The sequence below is a fragment of the Tamandua tetradactyla genome, chromosome 11, assembly GCF_023851605.1.
Source record: "Tamandua tetradactyla isolate mTamTet1 chromosome 11, mTamTet1.pri, whole genome shotgun sequence".
NCBI lineage: Eukaryota > Metazoa > Chordata > Mammalia > Pilosa > Myrmecophagidae > Tamandua > Tamandua tetradactyla.
In genome coordinates, this window is record NC_135337.1 from 71,337,877 (window position 1) to 71,362,752 (window position 24,876).

A 24,876-nucleotide genomic window follows, 5' to 3' on the forward strand; every position below is an offset into this window, starting at 1 on the left:
CATCCTGCACATTTTCCCCAAGCTGCCTGCTTCCACCCATGATCTCCCTGTGGGTAATAGACTTGCCTTATTCACCAAGAAAACCCTTAAGCTTCTGAATTGCTACATAAAATTCTTCTCCATGTGCTCTCTTTCCTCCTACCAGGACCCAGGAAGGGCCCCCACCTGTGCAGTGAGCCACTCTCCTCTTGTCTTCTCTGGGACTCCAATTAGAGCCCCTCCAGCCTTGCTCTCTCTGTTACCTCCTTCCCTTTAATACCAAACAAAAGTGGGTGTTCTCTTCCCAAGGAGTGTAACAGCCAATCCATTACACTGGAGTTTCAAAGAAGAGAAAGAGTGTAGTGTTATGCGCAAAGCAGGAGATAAGTGGGCCAATCAACCCACAGATCTATATCCCCAAGTCTATATGTATGGTTTTTATGTATTCAAACAAGGGGGAGACAGAGCTGTTATTATTACAGAAGTAAGCCTGTATAAGCCAGAGACCAGGCTAGATTGACTATCACAATAATGCATCTACATGGGCTGAGACCAGGCTAGAATAACATCACAATAGTGAAAATAAACAAGGAAGAAGGGTGGGACTAGTGAAGTTTCAGTTATTTCAGGTGTTAACTTCTACCTGTTCTACAATATAGAAAGAAAAACATCCACATAATGATGCAGTAATCTTAATAGTTTGTTAATTCTTAATTTCTCAGTTACAATTCCTCCCTTCTGCTTTCATTAATTCCCCGATCTTGAGGGGTATCTGGGCGACGACCATTCTAACTTCTGCATGCTGTAAAAGGGTGTCCACATTACGTGGTAAGTAAGGAATGAAACTTGACATTCTTGTAAAGACTGGTACCTCTGGGTTTCAGGGCTTAGCTGGTTTAGGAAAAATTTGGAGGCTTAAGTGTCTGGAAAATAAACTTAATAAGTATGAAGGGGGTAATTTATAACTATGTATGTTCCTTAGGGTTTTCAGGAAAAGTGTTTGCAGTATTGGGCTGAGACCTGCATAAGAGTAACTTCCAGAATGTTTTCCTCTCTATTTGAAATCTCTTAGCCACTGAAACTTTATTTCTTTTCACCCTTCAGATTGGAAATCCATTGCCAATCCCAGAGTATCAGGGAAATTTAACCCTGGACATCATGTCCCACAGAGCCAAGGAAATTTACCCTTAAAGACATGTCCCCCATAGCAGGGGAAGGTAGTGAGTTTATTTGCAGAGTTTGACTCACAGAGAGAGACCACATTTGAGCAACATGGAAAATTTCAGGGAGTGACTCTTAGGCATTATGTCATATTAGTCAGGGCTCATATATTTTAGAGCAAGTTAGGAGGCCCTATTGCTTGAATGCTCCAGGAGGGGAATTTTAGTAGTTCCATGCTTTCTTTCCCCAGTCCCTCAAGGCATCAATTTTTTTTTCATTTTATTTCCAAAACACTCTATATCAGTGTATTATGTCAGCTTGTACAGAATACCAAGATCTCATTCCCTATTCTAGGTTCCATGACACATAAAGCTGATTTAGGTTGTTTCAATAAACTGACTAGGCATGTAAAATTAGATAGTGTGCCACAGAACATTTAAATTTTGGATAAAATAAATCTCTTCTCCTTTGGTCTCACACAGAAATTAAAGTTTTGAAATACAGACATATCACCTTTTACCCTGGATTCTGTTTTGTTTTAGTCCTAAGCAGATCAGCCTCATTTACGTCCCTAATTGAAGTCTGATCCTTTTTCAGCTTCTTCAATGGTTGCTGTATGGTGCGTGTCTCTTCTTTAGTACTTCTACAGTGGGGAATTCTGAGTCTGAGTCTCAGGGGTCACACAGGTACGTAGAGCTCCAGGGAGCTACTGGGTTACACATGAGGAGCTCAGCATCTCAGAACTTAGAAATAACTCTAACAACCTAGGAATAGATGTGATGGGTGCAAGAGCTTACAATCTAAGCCCTAACAGTCGTATGAATGTTTTCTAAATTTCTAAATGAAGCTATTTCCAGAGATAAAAACGTTCAACAATTGACTTATGTTGGGGTCATCAATCACAAACCACAGCAGAAGTTTTGTCCTGTCTCACCGCCTCTATACATTTATCAGGGTTATGTTAATTAATAGGTAGAACATAATTTACATACCTGCTTTGCTTCTCTGAAAGTCCCTTTCTGTTGACCACATGTACTTTTAGAGAAACATTAGAGCAAGAGAGTGTAACTGACAAGTAAATTCGGTTGTTTTCATATCTGTATCACATTTGAACAATATGGTTATAACATGGGCACTGAGACCACTATCAAGTCTTTGGAATTTTATACAATCTCTAAATATATGAATTACATTTCACCCATACAAATTTAGCTAATGGAAGGACAGAAAATCCCTTTTACTTATTGTAATACATGTCCTATATAATATAACCTCATTTTTACAAGATAAAAGAAAAAATCCTTTGCAACAATTTGAAATAAAACACATTCTTTAGGGTTCAATTTTGGGATGACAAAATGTCACAAACTGTCAGGTTTGCACACTATGTTAAACAGGAAATGGGTTACTGTGAAACAATATTTGGTTTCTTATTTAACCAAAGTGACAACACCAATTCTCCTAAAATAAATGGTAATAAGGTCTATATAAACATCAACAAGGATTTTATTCTGACATAATATAAAATCTTTGTCTTCTAGATAGAATTCTCGGGTGGCTAAGAAAAACAAAAGTTTCCTTATCAGCAGACTAACAATCCACATTATTTTAACAGATAGAAAACTAAACTTCAGTTTTGTATGAATATACAGTTTTACACAAAGGGCTCTTACAAAATATTATAAACAAGCCTATAAAATTTTTGGTCAGCATTAACTATGACAAACAATTAATTTTCATAACCCTTCTAGGGCTTTCTATCTCCGCTCAGGTCTTGTCTTACACATTACCACTAGCCATTTACAAACCTACACCTCCATAGATAGGCTTACAGAATTTTAGTTACCACTGACTACGACAAATAAAATTCACTTCTACAAACTTCTACTACTTTCCATACCCACCCAGGCCTGTCCTCACTTATTCTCGAGTACAAAACCCTGTATACTTTCCACACCGAGTACCTTAAGTTACTAAAAGATCTTTGATATTTTCTTTAAACCTCCTATAGAGCATGATTATTAAAAAAAAAAAAACTTTGTCAAACTAATAATTTAATTTCATTGAACACAAACTGAAATTTTCCACCATTTTAAAGATCTAATAGGTGTAATGCTCCTTTTCCTATTAAAGATTAACACAATCGCTGTTTGCAAAATATTCTAGAATCATGAACAACCTCAAAAGCATCAAACTCTGGAAAATATATGACAATTTTGAAATTTGTCCCAAGCATATATTCAAACAAACTCTTCCATAGTTCTTAAGGACGTTCTTCTATGACTTACCGAAATTTGGCAATTAGATCTTATTCAATTACCCTTATCCCAAGGCTATTTATATTTTAATAATTACTTGTTTATTGTAGTTACTACTGCAAACATTTTTTTTTTTAACATGGGCAGGCACCGGGAATTGAACCCGGGTCCTCGGGCATGGCAGACAAGCACTCTTACCTGCTGAGCCACCGTGGCCCACCCAAAAAAAAAAAATGCAAACATTTTTTTAAGTGGGAGTTTTCTCAGAACAAACATGGCCTGTTGCAGAACAGCTCTCACTTTAACACAGTGTCCTTTTCTCTAAAGTCATTCTCAGGCAATGCATTTTATTCCTTATTCTAAATCACATTGAGGTCAGGCTGTTTTACAGAAGTAAATTTTTTTTCCCCATAGGCTCATCACTAAAATCTTCCCAGCTTTTCAATATATAGCTCAAAGGACTATATTTAGGGTTGTTATTCAAGTTTGAATTTACCATTATGAAGAATTTCCATAATCTTTAGCCAATTAAAACACTTGAATACAAATGCAGTAACATGCCAACTAACAAAGTTTAGCAGATGCTTAATCTTAGCATATCAAACATACCAATTAATAACTAGACCAAACCCACCATTAAGCAGGCATTAAGCACGTCATATGCCTAAAAGTAACACACCAGTTAACAGGTAAGCAGGCATCATACACTTACTCAGTTTCATTAAATACCGGTTCATTGTTGGGTTACTTATTTTCCAAGAGTCTACTTACTCAACTGACAAACTCTGGTCAGGGCTTTGAGCCCCAAACACAAGGGGACCCAGAAAGCAGAAGATGTGGGGGGTCAGAGTACGGGGGCTCATTCTGGAAGCTGGACACGGGGCTCCAGCCCAGGCCCAGCGGAGTCGAGCTACTACACTGGCCTCCCGAGGACCCACCCTGACCCCCACCCCCGGATGCTCAGTCTGGAACTGGAAACGGCATCTCTCTTTGGAGGCTTTGGAGGGGCCGAGGGGCCGAGGGGCCGCAGCACTGGCAGAGTAGAGGAAGCCTGGCGACTGAGCCTCCTGGCTGCTGCAGTAGGACTAGCCCCAGTTGGATCATGGAGCCCAAAGGGCCAGTGAGTCTAAGCTGAGCCCCAGCAGCGAGGTCTGGAAAGCTGGAGCATCTCTCTCCCTGTCACTGACCTCACTATGTGCTGGGCATCATGGGGGGAGAGTTGCCAACCCTACTTCCACACAAATATTCTTTTCTCCAGCTTTCTTCCTGCTTCTTTTACTTTGCATCTTGACCCCCTCTGTCTTCCCCTAAAATTTCAAAAGGAAGGCGTGCCGCTTTGAAACTTGTGTACCCCAGAAAAGCCAATGTCCTTTAATCCTATTTCAATATTGCTGGGTGGGATCTTTTCAATTCAGTTGTTTCCATGGAGATGTGACCCGCCCAACTGTGGGTGGGGCCTGTTGATAGGTGGTTTCCATGGAAATGTGTCTCCACCCATTCAAGGTGGGGTCGCCTACTGGAATATTTTAAGAAGGAACTATTTTGGAAAAAGTTTCAGAGTCGACACAAGACCGAGACGTTTTGAGATGCAGAAAGAAAACGTCACCAGAGAAGCTGTTTGAATCCAGAAGCCAAAGGACCAGCAGATGCCACCATGTTCCTTCCCAACTGGCAGAGGGTTCCGGACCCATTGGCCTTTCTTGAGTCAAGGTTTCGTTCCCTGGAGGCCCTAGTTGGGCATTTCTATGGCCTTAGAACTGTAGATTTGTAACTTAATAAATCCCCTTTATAAAAGCCATCCCGTTTCTGGTATTTGCATTCCAGCAGCTTTAGCATACTAAAACAGGAGGCGAGAAGATGCTAGGGGAGCAGAGGCTTGGCTGGTTGGGAGAGTTGATCATTCCAATTCCTTCTGGCCCACGTTGGGCTGTGCCAAGTACCAGACAAAGGTGCCCCACCCAGGCCTTAGTGCTAGCAGCTGCAACGTGAGAGACCTAAGACCCAACTTTGCACCCTGTGCTGGGAAAGGAGGCACCTCATAAGCATCGCTGAGGCCCGTGCATGTGACAATAGATAATTCTCAATTTTAACCTCCCTTATTTTTTTGAGAAATGGGAAACTCACACAGTGGAGATGATTTTCACCTTCAGGGAAGAACTGAGGAAATGGTGCACGCTGTGTGTGCTGACACGCGTGTGGGGAGACTGGTGGCTGGAAGCACCAGGAGAGAGTTCACCTGTCCAGCACGAGGAGATGTGAGCCCCCGCACGACACTGCTGCAACCCACAGCTAGGCTGAAGTGGGGAGAAAGGACTGGGACCAAATAATCCCTTGCTCTGGCCCGTGGGCGTTTATTTGCAGCCTCTCCCTTTTGCTCGGTGTCTGGTGGCAGCGTGTCCACCCGAGGCCTCTGGAGAGTCTTTTCAGGCAAACAAGGAGAAGAACGTGCTCGACCTCGGTTTGGGGAACAGGTTTTGTGCATGTGAGTTTAGAAGAGTGTGCAACTGTTTAAGACCCGGTCCTAATAACGCAGTTCTCTTCCAGAAGAATTATAAATGCAGATTGCAAGCTCTGTGAGTTCCTTAGGACAGAAACAGTATGTTATTTCAATAGTGTGGGACATTATAAATTCTCAGAAAAGCATGCTCATAGAGAAAGCACAGATTGTACCCCCTTTATTCAACTAGGACAGGCGGGGGAGGGTGTGGCCCGTGGAGGGAAGAACAGGGAGCTTGGGAGAGGGGCCTCCTCCACCATGCAGCCCTGCCCACTGGACACGTGCCACGGGCAGAGACACAAGCTTGCATTCAGGACTTGAGCTGGTCCATCTCATCCTTCTTGACCAAAGCCAGGCCAGGGAACACTGTGCAAACTTAAAATTCACAGGACTCTTTCATCCTTTCCTAGACCTGAGAACTAAACAGCAGATTCTGGTTTCTTGCCTCTGGGCCCTGCCGGGAAGAGGCACCCATGCCATATGCTTCCAAGATTTTCCTCCCAGACTTCCAGATTTCCTCATTTCTCCTGCTCTCTGTCCCACACCCCCGGCTGGCTGCACCTGGGGAGAAAGAAGGGCACATGGCATCTCCCACCCTCTCTGTCCCAGGGTGAGGTCGCATCCATCTCTCCTTCGTTCTTTTCTTTTGTCATTCTCCTACACGCTCAGCAGGTGGCTAAGTCTTCCTGGCAATGTTGACAGCCGAGGAAGGAAGGCTTGGGACCAGCAGTGAAGTTTCTCGAAACTCTGCCTGCATCTATGCTGTGAACACCCAGGAACGTCTTCTTGGCATTTGGTTATCTCAAGCATCCATCTGTGCAGGAGGCCCTAGGCACAGCAAGGCCACAGGCTCAGGCTGTCCTGTGTAAACAGATGATGTCCTCAAGAGCAAGATGAAGTCCAAGGAGGAGAACTGCCAGGCTAAGCACCAAGTGACAAAGCTGCCCTCTTCCCGTGGAAACTCCTCACCCACCCTATGCGGTCTCACGAGCACATTTCAACACAACAGGCATTTGTGGACTGTCTCATGTACAAGGCATGAGAGATGCATTCCTTCTCCTCATCCTGAGACGTGTCCTACTGTTTTGTCCAATAAGTTTTAAAACACTCTGGATTTAAAAAGAGTGCTGAAGCTCTTGGAGTTTAATATTTGGTTTTCATATGAAATAACTCTTACTATAGATTTTCAGCTACTGCTGCCGGCTAACATCATGTAACAACACAATCCCTTTACTTCCTTTTATAATTCTCAAACAGTTGGGAGGTTCTCTGCGCGGAACCATGCGATGTGCTTTGTGAACAGGAAGTGCACATTGGGGAAAATGTGCTCTTGGCAACACCCAGAGGCCGACGTCCTTCTCGTCTGAAGGTCTGCAGAGTCCATCCAAGCAGCACTCAGGGTCCAGAGAGAAATGCAGAGCAAAATCTTGGGATCCAGCCAGCCTCCAAGGTTATTCAAAAGGCCTCTTGCCCTTCTTTTGAGAGACTCTTCAAATTGGATGGATAAGCAGAGAAATAAGGAGGTTCGTTTTTGAGAAGGCACAGCCAGAAGCAACACATTATTTTATTTTCCATGGTAAAAAGACCCTACTGCACCTTTAGCAAATTGCTTTGACAGCAAATGTACCCCAGCTGGATGAATATTCCAACAAAATGGACAATGATAATTTTATGCTAAAATTTTAGGTCTGTAGGTTGATATTTTTCAGAGATTTCAAGGTGAAATTTAGACTATAAATGATAATAAATCACCATGCCACCAATATAAGAGAGCTCACTCCCTCATCTCTTCTGATCGAGTGTTGTCAGTTCTAGTCCACTCTGGCTTCTTAAGTAGCCACGCACACATGCATTTTCTTAGTTTTTTTTTTTTTTTTTTTCGTTAACATAAACCTCCTGGACCTCAGCTGCTCTATACACCAAATAAGTTTGACATTCTCGGAGGCTGATTCTGAAATTTAACCCTAGAGAGGAGACCCACAAGCAGAGGAAGAGAGCTCTAGAATGTCTGCTCTCTTACGCCCTTGCAGCCGAAATAACCCAGACCTGTTAGGGAGGTAGGAGGAGACGCGCAGAAGCTGGTGGAGAGCGAGCTGCCATACGGCAGAGCTGACTGGAGAGGACATGGACGGCAGCTGGACAAGAGCCAAGGGCCCCTTTGTCCTTCCTCCCCGCTAAGCTGGACCAGAGCTACTGGAAGCAGCAAGCCAAGGGACCCTCTCGTGGGCAGCTGGAACTGCCTTTTAAGAAAATGAGAAGGAAACCCATTTGCCCCATTTGGGGACTATGCATGAATGACTTCCAGCCCAGCTAAAGGAAGAGATGCACCAGGGTTAGTGACGTGGTAGGCAGACATTAGGAAGAAAAGCAAAGTAGATAATACCAATATTTTGACAATCCTGAGATTATTTTTCATGTATATTAGAACTGAACAAATGAGCAAATGTATTATACATAATGGGAGCTGGGGTTTCTCACTGTCAGAGAAAAAAGTTACAGATAAGCAAGCGGGGAAACTAGACTAAACCCATGGGCTGGATTTGAGTCAGATACATTAGCATAAACTCAGACTTATTGTTGATATATGGACAGATAGATCGATGGATGGATGGATGGACAGATGCGGGGGCTAGTACCCATGCATACATCTTTAACTCTGTCCTCCGAGAGGACCAAGAGGCAATGACACCACAGTGACAAGCACGCCCAGCACTCCAACTTGCTTTCTAGAGACCATTCTCCAATAATGTCGACCTGGGCTCCTTAGAGAAATGGCCAGTACCAGGGCTGGAGCAGGGACAGCTCAAGATGAGTCTGAGAAAGTAAGGAAGTACTAAAAAAAAAAACTAAAAAGTCTACAGGGCATGCCAAAAAGGCACAGGGGTCAACCCGAAAAAGCTCCTCCCATGGCCAAAGCTAGAACAGTTGGACCAACAAAATAAATAGCTTTGTATCGGATTGTAACCCAAAGGATAAAATATGAGTCCATACTAACATAGGTGCATGATTGAAAAAATGAACAAACTGGGGAGAAGGGACGAATATTCCCTATGGAATTATAAATAATATATGTAGACATTCGCCCCTCCGGCAGGAGGAGTTTAATTGCCTCCCCGCTGACTGCGGGCTAGATTTCGTGACTGCCTTCAAAGAAGTGAGCATGGAGGGGGACGCACAGTGACTCCACGGTGGAGAAGCCTGGCAGGACCACCTCAGGCCAGTGCTCAAGGCTGACCCTGCTGTGCTGCCCCCACGTACCCCGATGCGGTGTGATGAGGGGCACTTCACCCGGGTCATGCGCCCCCAAACCTACAACCCCACGGCAGCCAAGGGGACACTCAGACAAACCCAAACTCAAGGACATGCGACAAGACATCTGACCAGTGTTTTTCAGGTGTCAAAGTCATTAACAAAAAAAAAATGAAATTGAGAAATGGTCATAGATTGAGATGACATGATGATTAAATGTAATAGGGGGTCTCGGATGGGCTGCTGGAGGAGAAAAAGGATGCTACGGGAAAACTGGAGAAATCCCAATGAAGTCTGTGGTTTGGTTAACTGTATTGAACTAATGTTAATTTCTAAGTTTGTTGAATGTACCAATATAAATAACAGAGGCTATATAAAATGTTTACATTCGGGAAACTGTGAAGCTTATGTGGGAACTCTGTGCTATCTCTGCAACTTTTCTGTAAAGCTAAAATTATTCTAAAATGAAAAGTTTACTTAAAAAGTAAAAAGAGCTGCTCTCAGCCTGACCTGGGCCTCATCCCCCAAGCAGGTGTGAAGGAGAAGTGGCTGGGGCATGAAATCTCATCCTTGGCTTTGGGCATGGGTCCCGCAGTCTTGGTGGATTGGAAAGGACAGGCCATGCTTGTTGGGCATTTAAGAGAAGTCAAATTTTTGGTGTTTATGATCCTTTGGCAGCTAACAGAACAAAAGAGTATATTTAGATAAGACATTTTATATCTCAGATGTGGCAAATTGGCATGTAAGGGTTGCTTTGGCAACCATACCCACCTTCCCTTAGCTGTCAGAATGAATAAACAGATGAGAGTTATTGGCACAGGTCTTCATTCCAAAGGGATTCTGAGTGCCAGTAGGGCGCTACGGAGCCATGAATTTCACAGTTCTGCCCACATGAGCCATTGGATTTGCTTCTAATTGGGGAATGGTAATGATCAGTTTTTAAATTGAAAAGTGTTGACTCAAAGGGAAGGTTAAGTTGTACTGAATTTTATTTGATGAATTCTATTAATTATGAAAGTATAAAGATACATCAAGGAGAACAGGATGAGAAATCCAAGCTGACATTTGAAATTAGAAAGAAAGAAAACTGTTCTTAGGAGGTGGAAAGAGCTATATGAAATTCCCAACTAAAAAATAATAGATACTTCATGACTGTGCAATACTAAATGGTGGCAGCATCTAGGAGAGCAGAGTGGAGGCAGCCTGTGGGAAATTCGCCAGTTGAAATATCACTCAGAGCTAAGACGGTTGCAAGAACAGACTTTAAAAGAAATTCTCACATGTATGAGAGTAAAACGTTTCCCCAATAACTGTTTTCTACTTGAAAGAAAAAAATGACAAGACAAAAATAATTCATTTTAAATTAGCATCCCTTGTTCAAGGGAGTTCTTATTCAAATCATATATTCATTTGACCTTCAGTAATTTTGCACAATTTTGGCAGAGTGTTTTAGTATTTTAGGCCTATCAGAAAGAAAGAAAGATTTAAACAGATATTGCAATATCTCTGGGAGAAAGAAAACCAAGCTTTTTTTATTGCAATCATTTGAAACACCTGGAAATTCTTGCATGGAGTATTAAGTGGCTTTTTTCTTGGTCCTTCTGTTTTGAAATCAAATGAATTCAGAGACGGAACATTTTAGGCAGTAGGATGGCATGTGTGTTTGGAGTGCTCAGTACACACTGGGCATCTCTCATAGCTCCGCGGCGATGCCGAGAGAACCTCTCACCTGGTGCTAGTGAGAAAGGTAACAAGGTTTCCACACACCACAGGAGTTTCACTAGTGTGCAACTTATCCTGGACTGCGGAGAGAAGCTGAAGTCCGTGTCTGTTTATCTCTCCTCCGCTGAGTCAGTGTTTGTTCTGGTAAGGAATATTGCAAGCGTCACAGTGAATAATCCCAGCTGTTCCTTCCAGGGTGCTGGCCCGGATCCAAACGGCACATCACAGCCACAAGCAAAGCAAACACTTGCCGTTTATGTCCGGACTCCCCTCCACTCACCTGCATTCCTGAAGCCCTAGGAGAGAGCGGTGAGTCCCAACCCTTTAAGTACCACAGCATCACGTTTGCTCAAAGGCGTTTTCAGTTGTTCCTGGCTACAGGCAGAACAGTAAGCTTATGAGAAGGGGACAGGTCTGGAGTGCTCTGTGGTCTGCCAGGTGACGTGCGCCTTTTCAGCCTCAGCACGGGGTAGGGGGCCCCGAGGGCCCATCCCTGGAGACACTGGCTTAGAGCTGGCTGTGGATTTGCTATATCCAACCAGGGCTGCATCTTCAAGGGTTTTCCAGATAAGGGCAAAACAGTGACGTCTCTCAGGGAAGGGGGTCTCTTCGGAGCCAAGAACATCCTGTCAAGCGCTCAGTCCCCTCAGGGGGCCCTTGGCCTCCTCTCGCCAATGTCTGCAGACACACAGACGGCCTCCTCACGCCCCGATACCCTCTGGAGCCTCTGCTGTCTGGAAGCTCAACAAAGTCCTAAGCACCCATCCCTGTCGTTTCCATCCACCTCCAGAAAGGTACACCCTCCCGGCACCCAAGCCCAGGCTATGGGGGCTGCCTTCCCTACCGCGACGTCCCTCCGAAATCTTTTTAGCTATGCCTCATCTCATTGTAAAAAACACAAACAACCACACAGGCAACAAGAAACGCCCTCGCATTTTTAATCACTTCGTTCACAGCAGCTTCCACCTCCTTGGCTTGATTTCCACATCAGGCCTCTCAAGTATAAGCTGCCGGAAACTCCTTGCTCCATATTCCGAAGGATAGACAGGGTGGAAGTCTTTAGATTTCTCTTGACTTTTCTGGACCATGGCTCCTTTATCCTCATGCAAAACTCTTTCCTCTTTTGAGGCTTCTGAGAGCTCATTTTTCCACCCAGGACCCCTCCGCATTGCTGTCCTCCACTGACCTTGCTGGCCATGATACTTCAGAGAGAACTTTGGCGTTTGGATCCCAGGCCCACACCACACTCCTGCCATTGTCCTGGACAACTCCAGCTTCCCCAGGGCCAGCCCACCCAGCAACCAACCCTCCAGGTTCTCCAGTGGCTGAGGAGGTCACATTCCATTCCAGCAACACTCTTCACTGATCACACCCTGGACCTTGTCCTCTCCATCTCTGAAACCTTTGTTTCCAATGGTCCCCCATCCCTCCATGCTTTCCCTCCCCACCTCTCGGTCCCCAGTTTCTTTCCCCTCCTCCCTGCTCTCCTCTGCATTCCCCTGACCACCTTGGTGTGGTGACTTCAAATCCCAAAGGGAATAGGCTCACCTACATTCTCATCTCCCTCTTCTCTGGGAGGCTCTTATTGCTCTCACCTCCTCCTTGTCCTTCTCTGTGTTGGGGGCTAAGCAGCCTGGGAGGAAACCACGAGCACCGAGCAGAGGAGCATGCATGCTCTCCAAACCCCAATGGCCAGAATGCTGCCCACCAACCCCTTTCCCCTCTGCTGGGAACCCCCATACCCGTCCGCAGTTATGCCAAGGCTTCTGCTTTCAGCTCTGCTCGCTCTGCTCTCAGCAGCAGCCTAGGGGGACTGTACGACACAGTGCCAAGGCTAAGGCTTTGTGCTCAGTTCTCACGTAGGGCTTTGTCACTTTCAGCCCATCCCTCCTCCCCCTTGTGCTTCCGTTTCCCATCCATACTATACAGTTATGAGGAGCGCCTACCTCCGAGGGCTGCATACATCAACACATTGGAGGGGCTTTAATGGCGCCCAGTGATAGTAGGCACCCAGGTGTTACTATTATAATTACTACTCTTACTCCATGAGAAAATGAAGTTTATCAGCATGAACTTTCTAAATTCCTTTCCTTTACACTAACAGAAGTTTCCATACATTCTTCACTCTCACTTGCTTCCCCCAGGTCTCAGAAGAAAAGGAAACTCTCTTCCTGCTCAAGGGTGATCCCTCCTGAACTCTCCTGCCCCATTCTCTCCTTTTTTTATGGTGAAAATCTTTGCAGCACTATTTATTTATCTCTCTCCCCTATATTTTCAACCTTCTTTTTCTGGCTCCTTCACCCACCTCCTCCCCACTTTTCACTCAAACTCTAGCCTCTGAATCTAAAAATAATAACAATAAATGATAGAAGTTTAGAAAAGGTCTGTCTCTCAGCCAGGTGCCCAGCCCTCCCCCTACCGGTTTCTCCTCTCCATTCAAACCCAGGTCTGCGACAGACGAGGCTGAGCCTTCTGCCTGCATTTGCTCCTTTGCCCATCACACTCTTCAATGCTTTGAATCAGGATTCTAAGCCCATATCTCCTGGGACCTCCTGGCAAAGGCCACATACTGCCTGGGGGAGTGCACCAGTTGTTTTTTCCATCCTCTTCTGGGCCTTTTTTGGCACTTTATCCTGAAAGTTCTGTCTCTTTAAGACCTGAGTTATTGCAAATAGACCCTGGATCCATGTCCCTGCCATACCCTCACAGAGCTGACCATCTCATTCTCCGGTGTAAGCTCTTTCCACTGCCTCCACTCAGCAGAGTAAAACTGGCCTCCTTACCAGGCATGCTGAGCCCTCCATGCCCAGATCCAGCCTTCCTCTTTGTCTCATGCCCCCTAGATCTCCCACCCATTTTACACCCCTGTCAAATCAAGTAGCTGTCAGTGCTCCTGAGCACACCTGGCAGTCCCACGCCTTTGGGGCTCAGAGCACCTCCTCGCCTGCCTCCGCCTTCTCCTGCACACACCCTCTGCCAAAGGACAAAGGACAAGACTAGACTCAGGCACGATCTCCATCGCAAAGCCTTTCCTGATCCCTCTTCCTCACCTCATTTTCAACATGCGTAGAACTCCAGGAAAATGGGCCCCGGCCCGCCTTGCACAGACTTTTGTCAGAGTAACCTGCATGCTCTCTTGGCCCCGAGCTTTACCTCCTTGTCCCCCCACGTCAACCACGAGCTCCTCAAGGTGCTCACATTTGTATCACCTGACCTAGGACACGGGGGACACAGTGCTCTGCTCAGAAATGCTTTTCTAAATGAATGATGGAAAGTCATGAAAGAATTGTCAATATAAAGAAAGACAGCCACCCACCGGGGTTGAAGCCATGTCTTTCTTTGAACAGGACAAAATTCACTCAAGGAGAATGTTTCCCTGAAGAATCCTGGGGTAATTTTCTCTTTCACATCATGGATTTGAATATGTGCCCAGAGAGAACTTTCTAAATGCAGACTAGGAAACTGAGGCTCTTTTGGCCTGCCTGCTTGACTTTCCACTGCAGCTCTGCTTGTTGAGAACGTTGCTGGCTTCTAGCTGGGGTGGCCTGAGCAGACCATGGAACTCTTAGTCCCTTATTGGCAATGCTTTCTTACCTCATGAGTGCGCTCCCCCATGGCTGGTGAGTTATGGGAACCTGAGAAGGAAGTGGGGCACTCACCATTGTTTTGTGTCTGCCAAACAGCATCTGCCACGCCCCACAAGGCAGGAAAGACGAAGAACACAGCCATCTGACTCGGGTGCGGCTTCCACAGCAGAAGGGCCACTATGCAGGAGAGTTGGATCACTGTCCCTGTGGGTTTCCAGCAAAGCAGAGACTCAGAGGAAACGAACGGACGTGGTCTTAGAGACTGAGAACGTCCTGTAGTCTTAGATATGTTAACACTAAAGGAGCCATTTCCTCAATCATTTGCTTTTGTGATTTAAATGTTTCCTTAAAGTACTTCAAAACTGTTTTTCATTTTTCCCACTGTTCAGTTGTAAGCGGATGCGTATGCACTTGGCCAAGATTGGCGCTTTCTGTGCTGAATGCATGTTGGGCACAGAACATCAACTCTGGTCTCCACATCATCTTTGTGCAGGGATATGGGTTGACATGTCTTTAAGTTTCTAAATGAAAGCGTCATCTTGTCTGAGCTGGTTTTATAGACCCAAGGAGGCCCCTAAATTATGAGTTCAGACAAAGCAAGAAAGAGAAGGGCTTTTCCAGCAGCCGTGAATTGGGGATTCCAGCCCCCGTGGTGCCAGAGCCTTGTGTGAGTAGCAGTGGAGCCGGGAAGAGGGGTCCCCAGGGTGCTAGCTGGGCCTTCCTAACTGGGGTCACTGGGGCCTCCCAGGCAGATGGTACATGTGCTCATGACTGTTGGGCTTCATCCTAATAGGTCATATTTTTTGGCCTCATGATTTCTATAGTTACTATGGTGTCTCTAGACTATATAGGGGCGTCTTATTATGCTACAGAAACCCTAGAATAGTAGAAAGAACAGGATCGGTAGAGTCAGAAAAGGGGGTTCGTTCTGGATCCCCAAAGGCTGTGGCGCCTTCACCTCCTCTAAGCCTCAGTTTTCGTATCTGTAAAGTGGGAACAGTCTACTTCTCAGAGAAGTTGTGAAGAAGAAAAGGAAAACATAAGAAAGCCATGGAAGAAAGAAGCTGAAATCACTGAAACCCGGAAGAGAAGGGAGAGGCCAGCAGATGCCACCAAGGCCTGGGGACGTGGCCGAGGAGCCCCGGGTCACCAGCAGGCTGGCTTTGGGAAGAAAGCATCTCCTGGTGAGGCCTCGATTTCATGGCCTCAAAACTGTGAGCTTAAATCAGACACCACAGCAGAGAAAGGCCATCTGGGAAGACAGAACAACATCACCTATGTCAGTTCGAACTTTAAAAGAACTTTAAAAGCAACATCATCCACACAGCAACATAAGGCATCCCCTGAGAAAGCCACCCCAGAGACACAGCAAATAAAAAGACAAATTCCACTTCCTTAGAACTCTGGAGGATGGTAGAAACTGGAGAAAGACTCCAAAAATGCTGAATCAAATAAAAACACGAAAATATCAGGTAGGAAACTTCCATCCAGACCCACTGTCCTGCTCCCACTGTCCCTCGTGGCCTGGGAGTTGCAAAATGCAGCACAGCCCGGGCCCTTGCACCACGGCCAGGGGCAAGACTCCCAGCAGCAAGTAAAATCCCCACGTACATCCAGGCACAGGCCTGAAGTCTGCAGAGGCCAGGGTGGAGCACAGCTCTTTGAGAGTACTGCTCACGAAAGGGCCCCTGAGGGGCCCGGGGAGCTGAGACTGCACCTCAAACACAGGCAAGAGTCCTTGTGGCTTACTCAATCCAGTTTCCGTCAGCTGCACCACTTAAAGGTAGCACTGACTTTTCTGGAGTGACCCTCTTTTCTGGATTGATCTCATCTGGCTCCCTGAGGTAGGATACCCAAAAGGGAAAGAAACCACAGGCATAGAAGCTTCACAGAAGAAAGTGGAGGGTGTTTAAAATGAACTGCTGTAAAACAAGACTGAGGACTAAACTGTAAGAAATACAGGGCACTGAGAGAGGAAGAGAATTTAAACAATTCTGCACAAAAAATGAACAGAACAGAACAAGATTCCCAGAGAAGGAACAAAGAAAAAGAAGTTCTCTCCTGGAGGTAAAACAACTGCACAAAAAGTGCAATTTTAAAAACTGGACATCATAAGAATCAGATGAAGAAAGCTGAGAAAATCTAAACAAATACAGGCTATTCTAAAGATCTAGAATAAGTTAGACCAAGAGTGAAAGAAGAGCCAATAAAAAATAAAACCTTACCCAAGAGGAAGAAATGGATCTTCAGAGTTAATTCATCAAGACAGTTAGATGCCTAGACATCAGCAAAAAAAAAAAAAAAAAAATACAAGCCACACTAAGAAACAGGAAGCTACAGTTCAGCCAAGGGAACAAGTTAAAACTTTAGAGTAGTCTTAGAAGTTGGAACAACTAATCAAAGATGGTCAAGCAAACTTCCTATATCTACTCAAGGAGATGAAGGAAAATATGCATAAAGAGCTAAAGTTATTAAGAAGGCAATGTGTGAGCATAAGGAAGAAACTGAAAGTATAAAAAGAAACAGAAATTATGGGGATGAAAGGCAAAATAGTAGAGATTAAAAATACGCTAGGTGAAAAAAATACACTAGAGTCATACAACAGCAGATTTGAACAGGTAGAAGAAAGAATCAGCAAACTAGAAGATAGGACAATTGAAATCATACAGTCAGATGTATGATCCAAACAAATAGAGAAAAGACTAGGAAAAATTAAGCAGTGTCTCAGGGACTTGAGTGACAGCCTGAAGTACATAAACATAACTGTCATGGGTGTCCCAGAATAATTGTATTTTGAATTTGGAAAGAACATGTCTTTGGGGGGTCCAAAGACAGATACAGAACATTGCACCGTAAATCAACATGATATACTTTCTTCTCAAGGACACGTGGATCATTCTCTAGGATAGACCACACGTTGGGACATAAAAGTTCCAATAAATTCAGAAAGATTGAAATTTTAAAGACAGCATCATTTGACCATAATTGAATGAAGCTGGAAATCAATAACAGGCAAATTCTTTCAAAAGAATTATACCCCGCAACCAAGTGGGTTTTATCCCAGGTATGCAAAGGTGGTCCAACATAAGAAAACCAATCAATGTAATAATATACCACACTAACAAACTGAAGGGAGAAAAAGCACATGATCATTTTAATTGGTACAGAAAAGGTATGTGACAAAATCCAGCATCCTTTCATGATAAAAACACTTAGGAAAATAGGAATAGAATGAAACTTCCTCAACATGATAAAGGCCATATATGAAAGACCCACAGCTCACATCATACTCACTGGTGAAAGACTGAAAGCATCCTGTTGAGACTGGGAGCAAGACAGTTATGCCCACTGTCACCACTGTTATTTAACATTGTACTGAAAGTTCCAGCCAGAGCAATTAAGCAAGAAAAAGAAAGAAAATACTCCAAATTCAAAGGAAGAATTAAAACAAAGTATTTGCAGATGACATGATCCTATAAAGAGAGAGTCCTGAAAAAATGATGACAAAGCTGCTAAAGCTAATCAATGAATTCACCAAAGTGGAGGGGTGTAAGACCCACATGGAAAAATCAGTGGTGCTTCTGTAAACAAGTAAGGGGCAGTCTGAGGAGGAAATTTTTAAAAAATACAACTAAAAGAATAAAATATCTAGGAATAAATTTACCACAGATGTAAAGGACTTGTACGCAGAAAACTACAAAACATTGCTAAAAGAAATCAAAGAAGACCTAAAAAAAAATGGGAAGATATTTTGTTCTCAAAGACTGGAAGACAAAATATCATTACAATGTCAATTCTACCCAAAATGATTTACAGAGTCAATGCAATCCAATCAAAATTCCAACAATCTGCTTTGCAGAAATGGAAAAACTAATTATCAAATTTATTGGGAAGGATAAAGAGCCCAAATAGCAGGAAACATCTTGAAAAGAAAATGAAGATGGAGGACTCACACTTCCTGACTTTAAAGCATATTACAAAGCTGCCATCATGAAAACAGCATGGTACTGGCATAAGGATAGATAATATACAGATCAACGGAATGAACTGAGAGTTTTAAAATTGACCCTCAAACCTATGGCCAGATTATTTTTGACAAGGCTGCCAAGTTCACTCATTTTGGGGAGAACAGTCTCTTCAACAAATGCAGCTAGCGAAACTGGTTATCCATATGCAAAAGAATGAAAAAGGACCCCCGTCTTACACTCTATTCAAAAACTAATTCAAAATGGATCAAAGACCAATATATAAAAGCCCAGACTATAAAACTCCCTGGAGAACATGTCAGGAAACAGCTTCAGGATTGTGTGTTAGGCAATGGTTTCTTAGACTTTACACCCAAAGCATGAGCAACAAAAGGAAAAATAGATAAATGGGACCTCTTCAAAATTACAAACTTTGTGCAAAGTCACTTTTTGTGACTTTGTCACAGAGGTGAAAAAACTCATTTCACAATGTGAGAAAATATTTGGAAACCATGTATTCAATATATCTAGAATATATAAAGAAATCCTACAACTCAACAATAAAAAGACAAACAACACAATTTAAAAATGGGCAAAAACTTGAATAGACATTTCTCCAAAGTGGGTATATAAATGGCTAAAAAAGCACATAAAAGATACAAACATCATTAGCTATTAGGGAAATACAAAATTAAAAACACAATGTGATACCATTTCACACCCACTAGAGTGACTACTAGTTAAAAAACAAAACAGAAAATTACAAGTGCTAGAAGGGACGTGAAGAAACAGGAACACTCAGCCTTAGCTGGTGGGCATGTGAAATGTGCAGCTGCTGCAGAAGAGTCTGTCCATTCCTCAGGCAGTTAAGTAGAGTTACCATATGACCCAACATCCTGCTACTAGGTACATGCCCAGGAGAACTGGAAGCGAGCACTTGAGCAGACATTTACACTCCACTGTCCATGGTGGCATTATCCACAATTGCCAAAAGATGGAAGCAACCCAAGTGTCCATCCACTAATGAATGACTAAACAAACTGTGGTATATATAAATGGAATATTGTTCAGCTCTGTGAGTTCCTGGGGCACGTGATAACATGCATGAATCTTGAGGACATTATGCTGACTGAAATAAGGTAAGTATGAAAGGACAAATATTGCATGATCTCACCTATATGAACTAAATATAACAAGGGAACTCACAGGGTTAGAGTCTAGACTATAGGCTACTGCGAGATGGACTGTGGATTCAGAGTAGGGATCTGATGCTTAATTTGTACACAACTTCCATTTAGGCTGATTGTAAGGTATGGGAATGGATGGTGGTGATGGGAGCACACTATTGTGGATGTAATTATCAGCACTGAATTATGTTTGTGAAAGCAGTTGAAAGGGGAAGTTCTAGCTATGCATGTTAGGAAAGTTAGGAGATAAAACATAGTACTGTGTAACACAGTGAAACTTGTGGACAATGGACTGGGGTTAATTGAACAGGTATAAAGATGTTCTTTGATGAATTATAACACGTGGATGACACTAATGCAATGTTAATAACAGGGTGGTGTATGAGATGAACACAGCTAAATTAAACTATAGAATAGAGTTATTAGTACTCTGTTAATATTCATCAAGGGTGCCACACTAATGCAGTGTCTGTACTAGTGGCATACATGGAAACTGTATTTTTTATATGACTTTTCTAGAAACCTACCACTTCTCTAATTAAAAAATAATAATTCTTTAAAAAAACATTATGCTAAGTGAAAGAAACCAAAGTCAAAGTCCTGCAGATTGTACTATTCCATTTACATAAAATGTAAATAGAAATGAGAGACAGAATTAGATTAGTGGCTGCGTAGGGATAGAGGGGTGACTGCCACGGGGTGTGGGGTTTCTCTTTGCAGAGTGATGAAAATGTTCTAAAATTGATTAGAGTGATGAATGCGTAACTCTGTGATGACACTAAAATCCATCGATTTACACCTTGGATGGATCATATGGTATGTGAATATATACACAAAACAGCATTTTGAAAAAAAAAAAGGAAAACGTATGTAAATCCCTTGGGCATTGGGAGGCCCAATGAAATGTTCATGGTTTTTTCCATCTCTTTGCTGCATCTCCCCTTCCCTCTACACCTGGTCTGGGGGACGAGGCAACTGTTCTTGTCAGCGCCCTTAGTTCTCATCATTCACATTCTCGATGATTCTCCTCCCTCCTTCCCACCCAAAAAATGGAAGGCGAGCCGGCTTAGAGGGAGCCCGTGAGCTTTGCAAGTTGCGTCTTTATCCCCACCGCTCCTAGAGAACTGTGAGCAAAGCCTGCCATAAACGCCGGTGTGGACAGCACCTACTGGGCCTTCAGGACGCCCTGCTCACCCCACCGCCCCTTCGGCTGGTTCAGGGTCTCCTGTGGCCTCCAGAAAACCCTGCGTCTCCCCAGCCACAGCACAACTGTGCTGCATTTAAACGCCCACCAGAAAGTAAGGTCCTCGCCCACACTGTCCACAGCGCCCACCCTGGGCCTGGGCCGGAGATAACATCCAGCCCACCCCGGCTCGGTGATGCACAGGAGCGAGGAAGGAAGGAGTGGGTGGTGCTGGGCCTTCTGATTCAGCGTGTCCTGGCGCGCACGTGTTCAGTCCTCCCGCCCCTTCCGAGCTGCGCGCGCACCTCGCTGCGGGCGCACCTCGCTGCGGGCTGCACGCGGGCCTCGCACCTACCCAGCACGTAGAGAGCCACCCTGCCCGTGTGCGGCGAGAGCTTTCCGTACAGCATGGAGCACAGTGAGTCGGCAGCTGCGAAACAGATCATCACGTAGCCGACGAACTGGATGCCCAGGGCGCAGGTGGTGTAGGACTGCAGGGGGAGGAGCATAGGGCAGTTACGGGATGCCTCGGCCTCCTCCCGATGGCTCAAGTCTGAGTGGTTAGAAGTTCTGACCGGGGAATTTAACTGATGCAGAAATGCCTTCTGCTGTGTGACGGCTGGTGGGCTAGGTGGGCCTGAAGCCTTTGTCTAGGCTTTCCCGCCCCCAGAGCATGAGAGCATTGCTGGTCTTTGTAAGAAAATCCCCCTTTTGGTAGGAACAACAACAAAAAATGAATGGCGTGGACACCTGCTGGACAAAGTCCTTATGTTTCATTCCCACACGTTGTAGTGTATTTCAGGGGCTAATGCAAACTATTCTCGATGGTATTGATCATTTCCTGTTAGACATAAGACAGAAGAAGACAGAAGGAAAATGAAGGGAATCTCAGAGAAGGTCAGAAAGAGGAAAACTGCTCCCTGACTCACACTGAAGGACTGAGCCGACCTCGGCCAGGGCCCGGCTTGTGCTGCCGCCGCCAGCTCACGTATCCTCCTTCTCGTCCCCACTGCGAGAGCAAAATCCAGGACAGACTCACAGCAGGAGGGGCCAGGAGCTATCGCTTGCCTGCCAAACTCCGACAGCCAAAGCGGGCCAGGGGTGGCCAAGGACAAGGGGGCTTCCTGTGGGAAGCGCGGCAGACTGCCTGTCGCGCTTCTCTTGGGAACCGCGCGGCCCCTGGGCTCTGCCTGGAAGTAGGGTCGCCGGGTGAATGCAGCCCGCACAACTGGTACACGGACATAACTATGCTAGAGTACATTTTTGGTTACCTAACATTTAAATTTCAATGGGCATGTGTTTTTTATTTGTACTTTGGCAACCTTATGGGGGAGGGAAGTGAAAAGCTGTGGGCAACCTGTGTGGGGATAAAGTGGGCAAGGGCTCCGTGATGAGCGAGGGGGCGTGATGAGAGTGAGCGGCCAAGGGGCCAGGCATGGACAGTCCCAACCTTAGGGCATGGACAGTCCCAACCTTTACCAGGGCCTCTACAACCTCTGGGCTCAGCTTGTCACAATGCTCCATTTCACATCCAACGCTTTCTGCAAAAGAGTCTCAGCCTTTATCAAGTGAGGGACCAGGCTCTGAGGACTCAAGCACCTGCTGTGGGGTCCCTTCCATAGCATCTGGGAGTGTCCTTTGGGGACAGGATCTCCACAGGTAAATGAGAGAAACAGAGGACTTCCCTGACGAAGGTGACAAGGGCCCCTTGGCCTTCTGTGGGACAGAGGTGACCCTGCCAGCACCCCTGGGCTGTGCTAAGTAGCCCCCCCAGAGGGGCTTCTCCTTTATGCAGAGAGCAGGCAAGCCATTCCTGGGGCCATGGTCACCTAAGGAAAGAAGGAGCTTGCGAGCAGGGAGGGAAAACAGCGCCTGAGGTCGCACTGTCTGCGAAACTGTAATGCATAATTTGAACATTCAAGTGAAAAAGAATTTCAATGTTATTCATGGATTTACATCCTTTTTCCCTATTTTTCACTCTAAAATGGGAACATGGTGTGAGTTAGCGGCAAGCATAGTATGAGTAAATTTTACATGTGAAACTCCATAGCAGTTTGCCCCCGAAGACACACATAAAGCGAGTTTCTTTTTAGAGATACGATCTCGATGTGCATTGGGTTGGGAAGATTTGGAAGCAACCTTGAATCTTAAACTCAGCCGTGCTAAGGCCGGGATGGGCCATGGGGAGCCACCGAGTCAGTGCCCAGCACCTGGGGCTCTGGTAGACTCTGGAAGCCTCTGTGTGGCCTCCGAGGGGGCGACAGCACTGCAGGTGGCGTGCGCACCCGGCTTTCCACCTACCCGCGTGTACTCGCCCGCGAGGAGGGCCTGCTGCAGCCCGCTGTACAGTGGCAGCAGGACCAGCAGACACAGGCGCTTGTCTCTGAGCAGCTGGAAGGTTGCCAGCAGCGTGGACCACACACGTGGTGATCTCGGCTCCTCTTTGCTCTCCGGTTGAGTATCTCTTATGGGCTCAAGGAAGACAGCTATCAGCAAGACTGCCAGCACGCCGCTTCCTAAAAGGAAAGCAAACAGAATCAGGAGGGGCTGGGTACTCCTTACCGGTTCATTTCACTCTCCGCTTCCTTCTCTCCAGACGGCGGATTCATGTCACACCCAGGTTTCACACACGTTCACCAAATGTCAAGCTGGATTCTCCTAGACGCTGCCCGTGATTTACTGCATGTTGGTTCTTGTGATTTCCAGGCTTTCCCCAGAACTTGCTTCAACGGGTTAGCAGGGTCTTCAGTGACGGGAAAGAGCATTAGAGGGAGACCTCAGCCATGCTTCAGGTCCATAATGGTGGCTGATTCTGTCATCCTACCCCCTTGAGCAATTTCTACCACAGCCGGTTTCGCTTCCAGGATGATTTCCGTTTACTCCAAACCTGGCATCTCACAGTCCTTTGGAGAGACTCAGAGTGCAGCCTAACTGCAATGGAATATTGTGCATTTGAAACAAGTAAAAAAGAAGCTCTTTTATATACTAAGAAGAAAAATTCCTCCAGGATAAATGGTTAAGTGAAAAAAAAGACACAAGGTGCAGACCAGTATGTCTTGTGTGCTCCCATTTGTTTTTGTTTTTTTTGCATGGGCAGGCACCAGAAATCAAACCCAGGTCTCCGGCATGGCAGGCGAGAACTGTGCACTGAGCCACTGTGGTCCGCCCCATCTGTTTTTAATGAGAAGGAATATGAGCATATGCTTGTTTATATATACATTAACTATCTCCAAATACATGTGCAAGGAATGAAGACATGGGTTGTCTACATGGGGCGGAGAACTGAGCTGCTGAGGGACAGAAATGAGAGGAGACTTTTCATTACATGACCTTTTACAATATTTACATCTGAGCTGTGTGAATTGGTAATCTGTGCAAATACATTTAAAAGAAAGCTATTGGGGGGTGTAAGGGTGGTTCAGGGGTAGAATTCTTGCATACCATGTGAGAGACCCAGGTTCAATTCCTGGTCCACGCACTTCCCAAAAAACAAAGAAAAACAAATAAAATAATTCCACAAGTGGTGCTGTAATAACAGGATACTCACATAGAAAAAAAAAAAAAAAAGAAGGCAATTCATTTCACCCCTGAAGGGCTATCGCTTACTTCTAATATTTCAAAATTTAATGACTAAGTCTCTGTCTCTACAATCCACACACTACATTATTTGATAAACCTTCTTTCCTCTATTCTGGGAACGAATGTCCATCTTCTCTTTTTCTTCACACAGAAGCCCTTTCCTTCCCTTAATGATTTTAAGTGCCCTTTGTGATATCCTTATATCTCTGCTCTTTTTCTGCTGTGTGGTAGTGGAAATGATAGTGTTTGGGTACCACAGATTAATTCTGGAGTAGCAACAATCTTTCCCTTTTCTCCTGGTGACGATTAGAAACTTTCAGAGCAGTTTTTAATGACTTATTCCTTGGTCTAATAGCCTGGACCGTCATCCTTCAAAGAGGATTTGAATTATCTGGCCTCTTTACTTAGTTCCAGGCACCCTGTCTGATATGGTTTCGTAGTCAGCAGGAGGCTTTGTGGGAACAAAGGCAGTCGGCTCGCGCGTCGCTGTGGAGCATGGTTTCCTAGTG

The 24,876-nt window shown here is 44.9% G+C and overlaps 1 protein-coding gene and 2 long non-coding RNA genes across 8 annotated transcripts in view; 2 read left to right on the top strand and 1 right to left on the bottom strand.

Moving 5' to 3' along the window:
* LOC143650265 (uncharacterized) overlaps nucleotides 1–24,876 on the top strand; it is a 154,549-nt gene that overhangs the window by 115,168 nt on the left and 14,505 nt on the right. The window lies entirely within an intron of this gene.
* The window catches only part of UNC93A (unc-93 homolog A), a 46,432-nt gene that overhangs the window by 2,839 nt on the left and 18,717 nt on the right, over nucleotides 1–24,876 (bottom strand). For all 3 annotated transcript variants that reach the window (XM_077120845.1, XM_077120843.1, XM_077120844.1), the window contains exons 6-8: nucleotides 23,090–23,304; nucleotides 21,144–21,279; nucleotides 14,526–14,657 (exon numbers count right to left, since the gene is read on the bottom strand). In XM_077120845.1, coding sequence (XP_076976960.1) covers nucleotides 14,526–14,657; nucleotides 21,144–21,279; nucleotides 23,090–23,304 — 483 coding nt within the window. The remainder of the gene's footprint in view (nucleotides 1–14,525; nucleotides 14,658–21,143; nucleotides 21,280–23,089; nucleotides 23,305–24,876) is intronic.
* LOC143650266 (uncharacterized) overlaps nucleotides 165–24,876 on the top strand; it is a 28,853-nt gene continuing 4,141 nt past the window's right edge. Inside the window, exons 1-2 of the long non-coding RNA XR_013159480.1 lie at nucleotides 165–807; nucleotides 1,738–1,826. This is a non-coding gene — a long non-coding RNA (uncharacterized LOC143650266). The remainder of the gene's footprint in view (nucleotides 808–1,737; nucleotides 1,827–24,876) is intronic.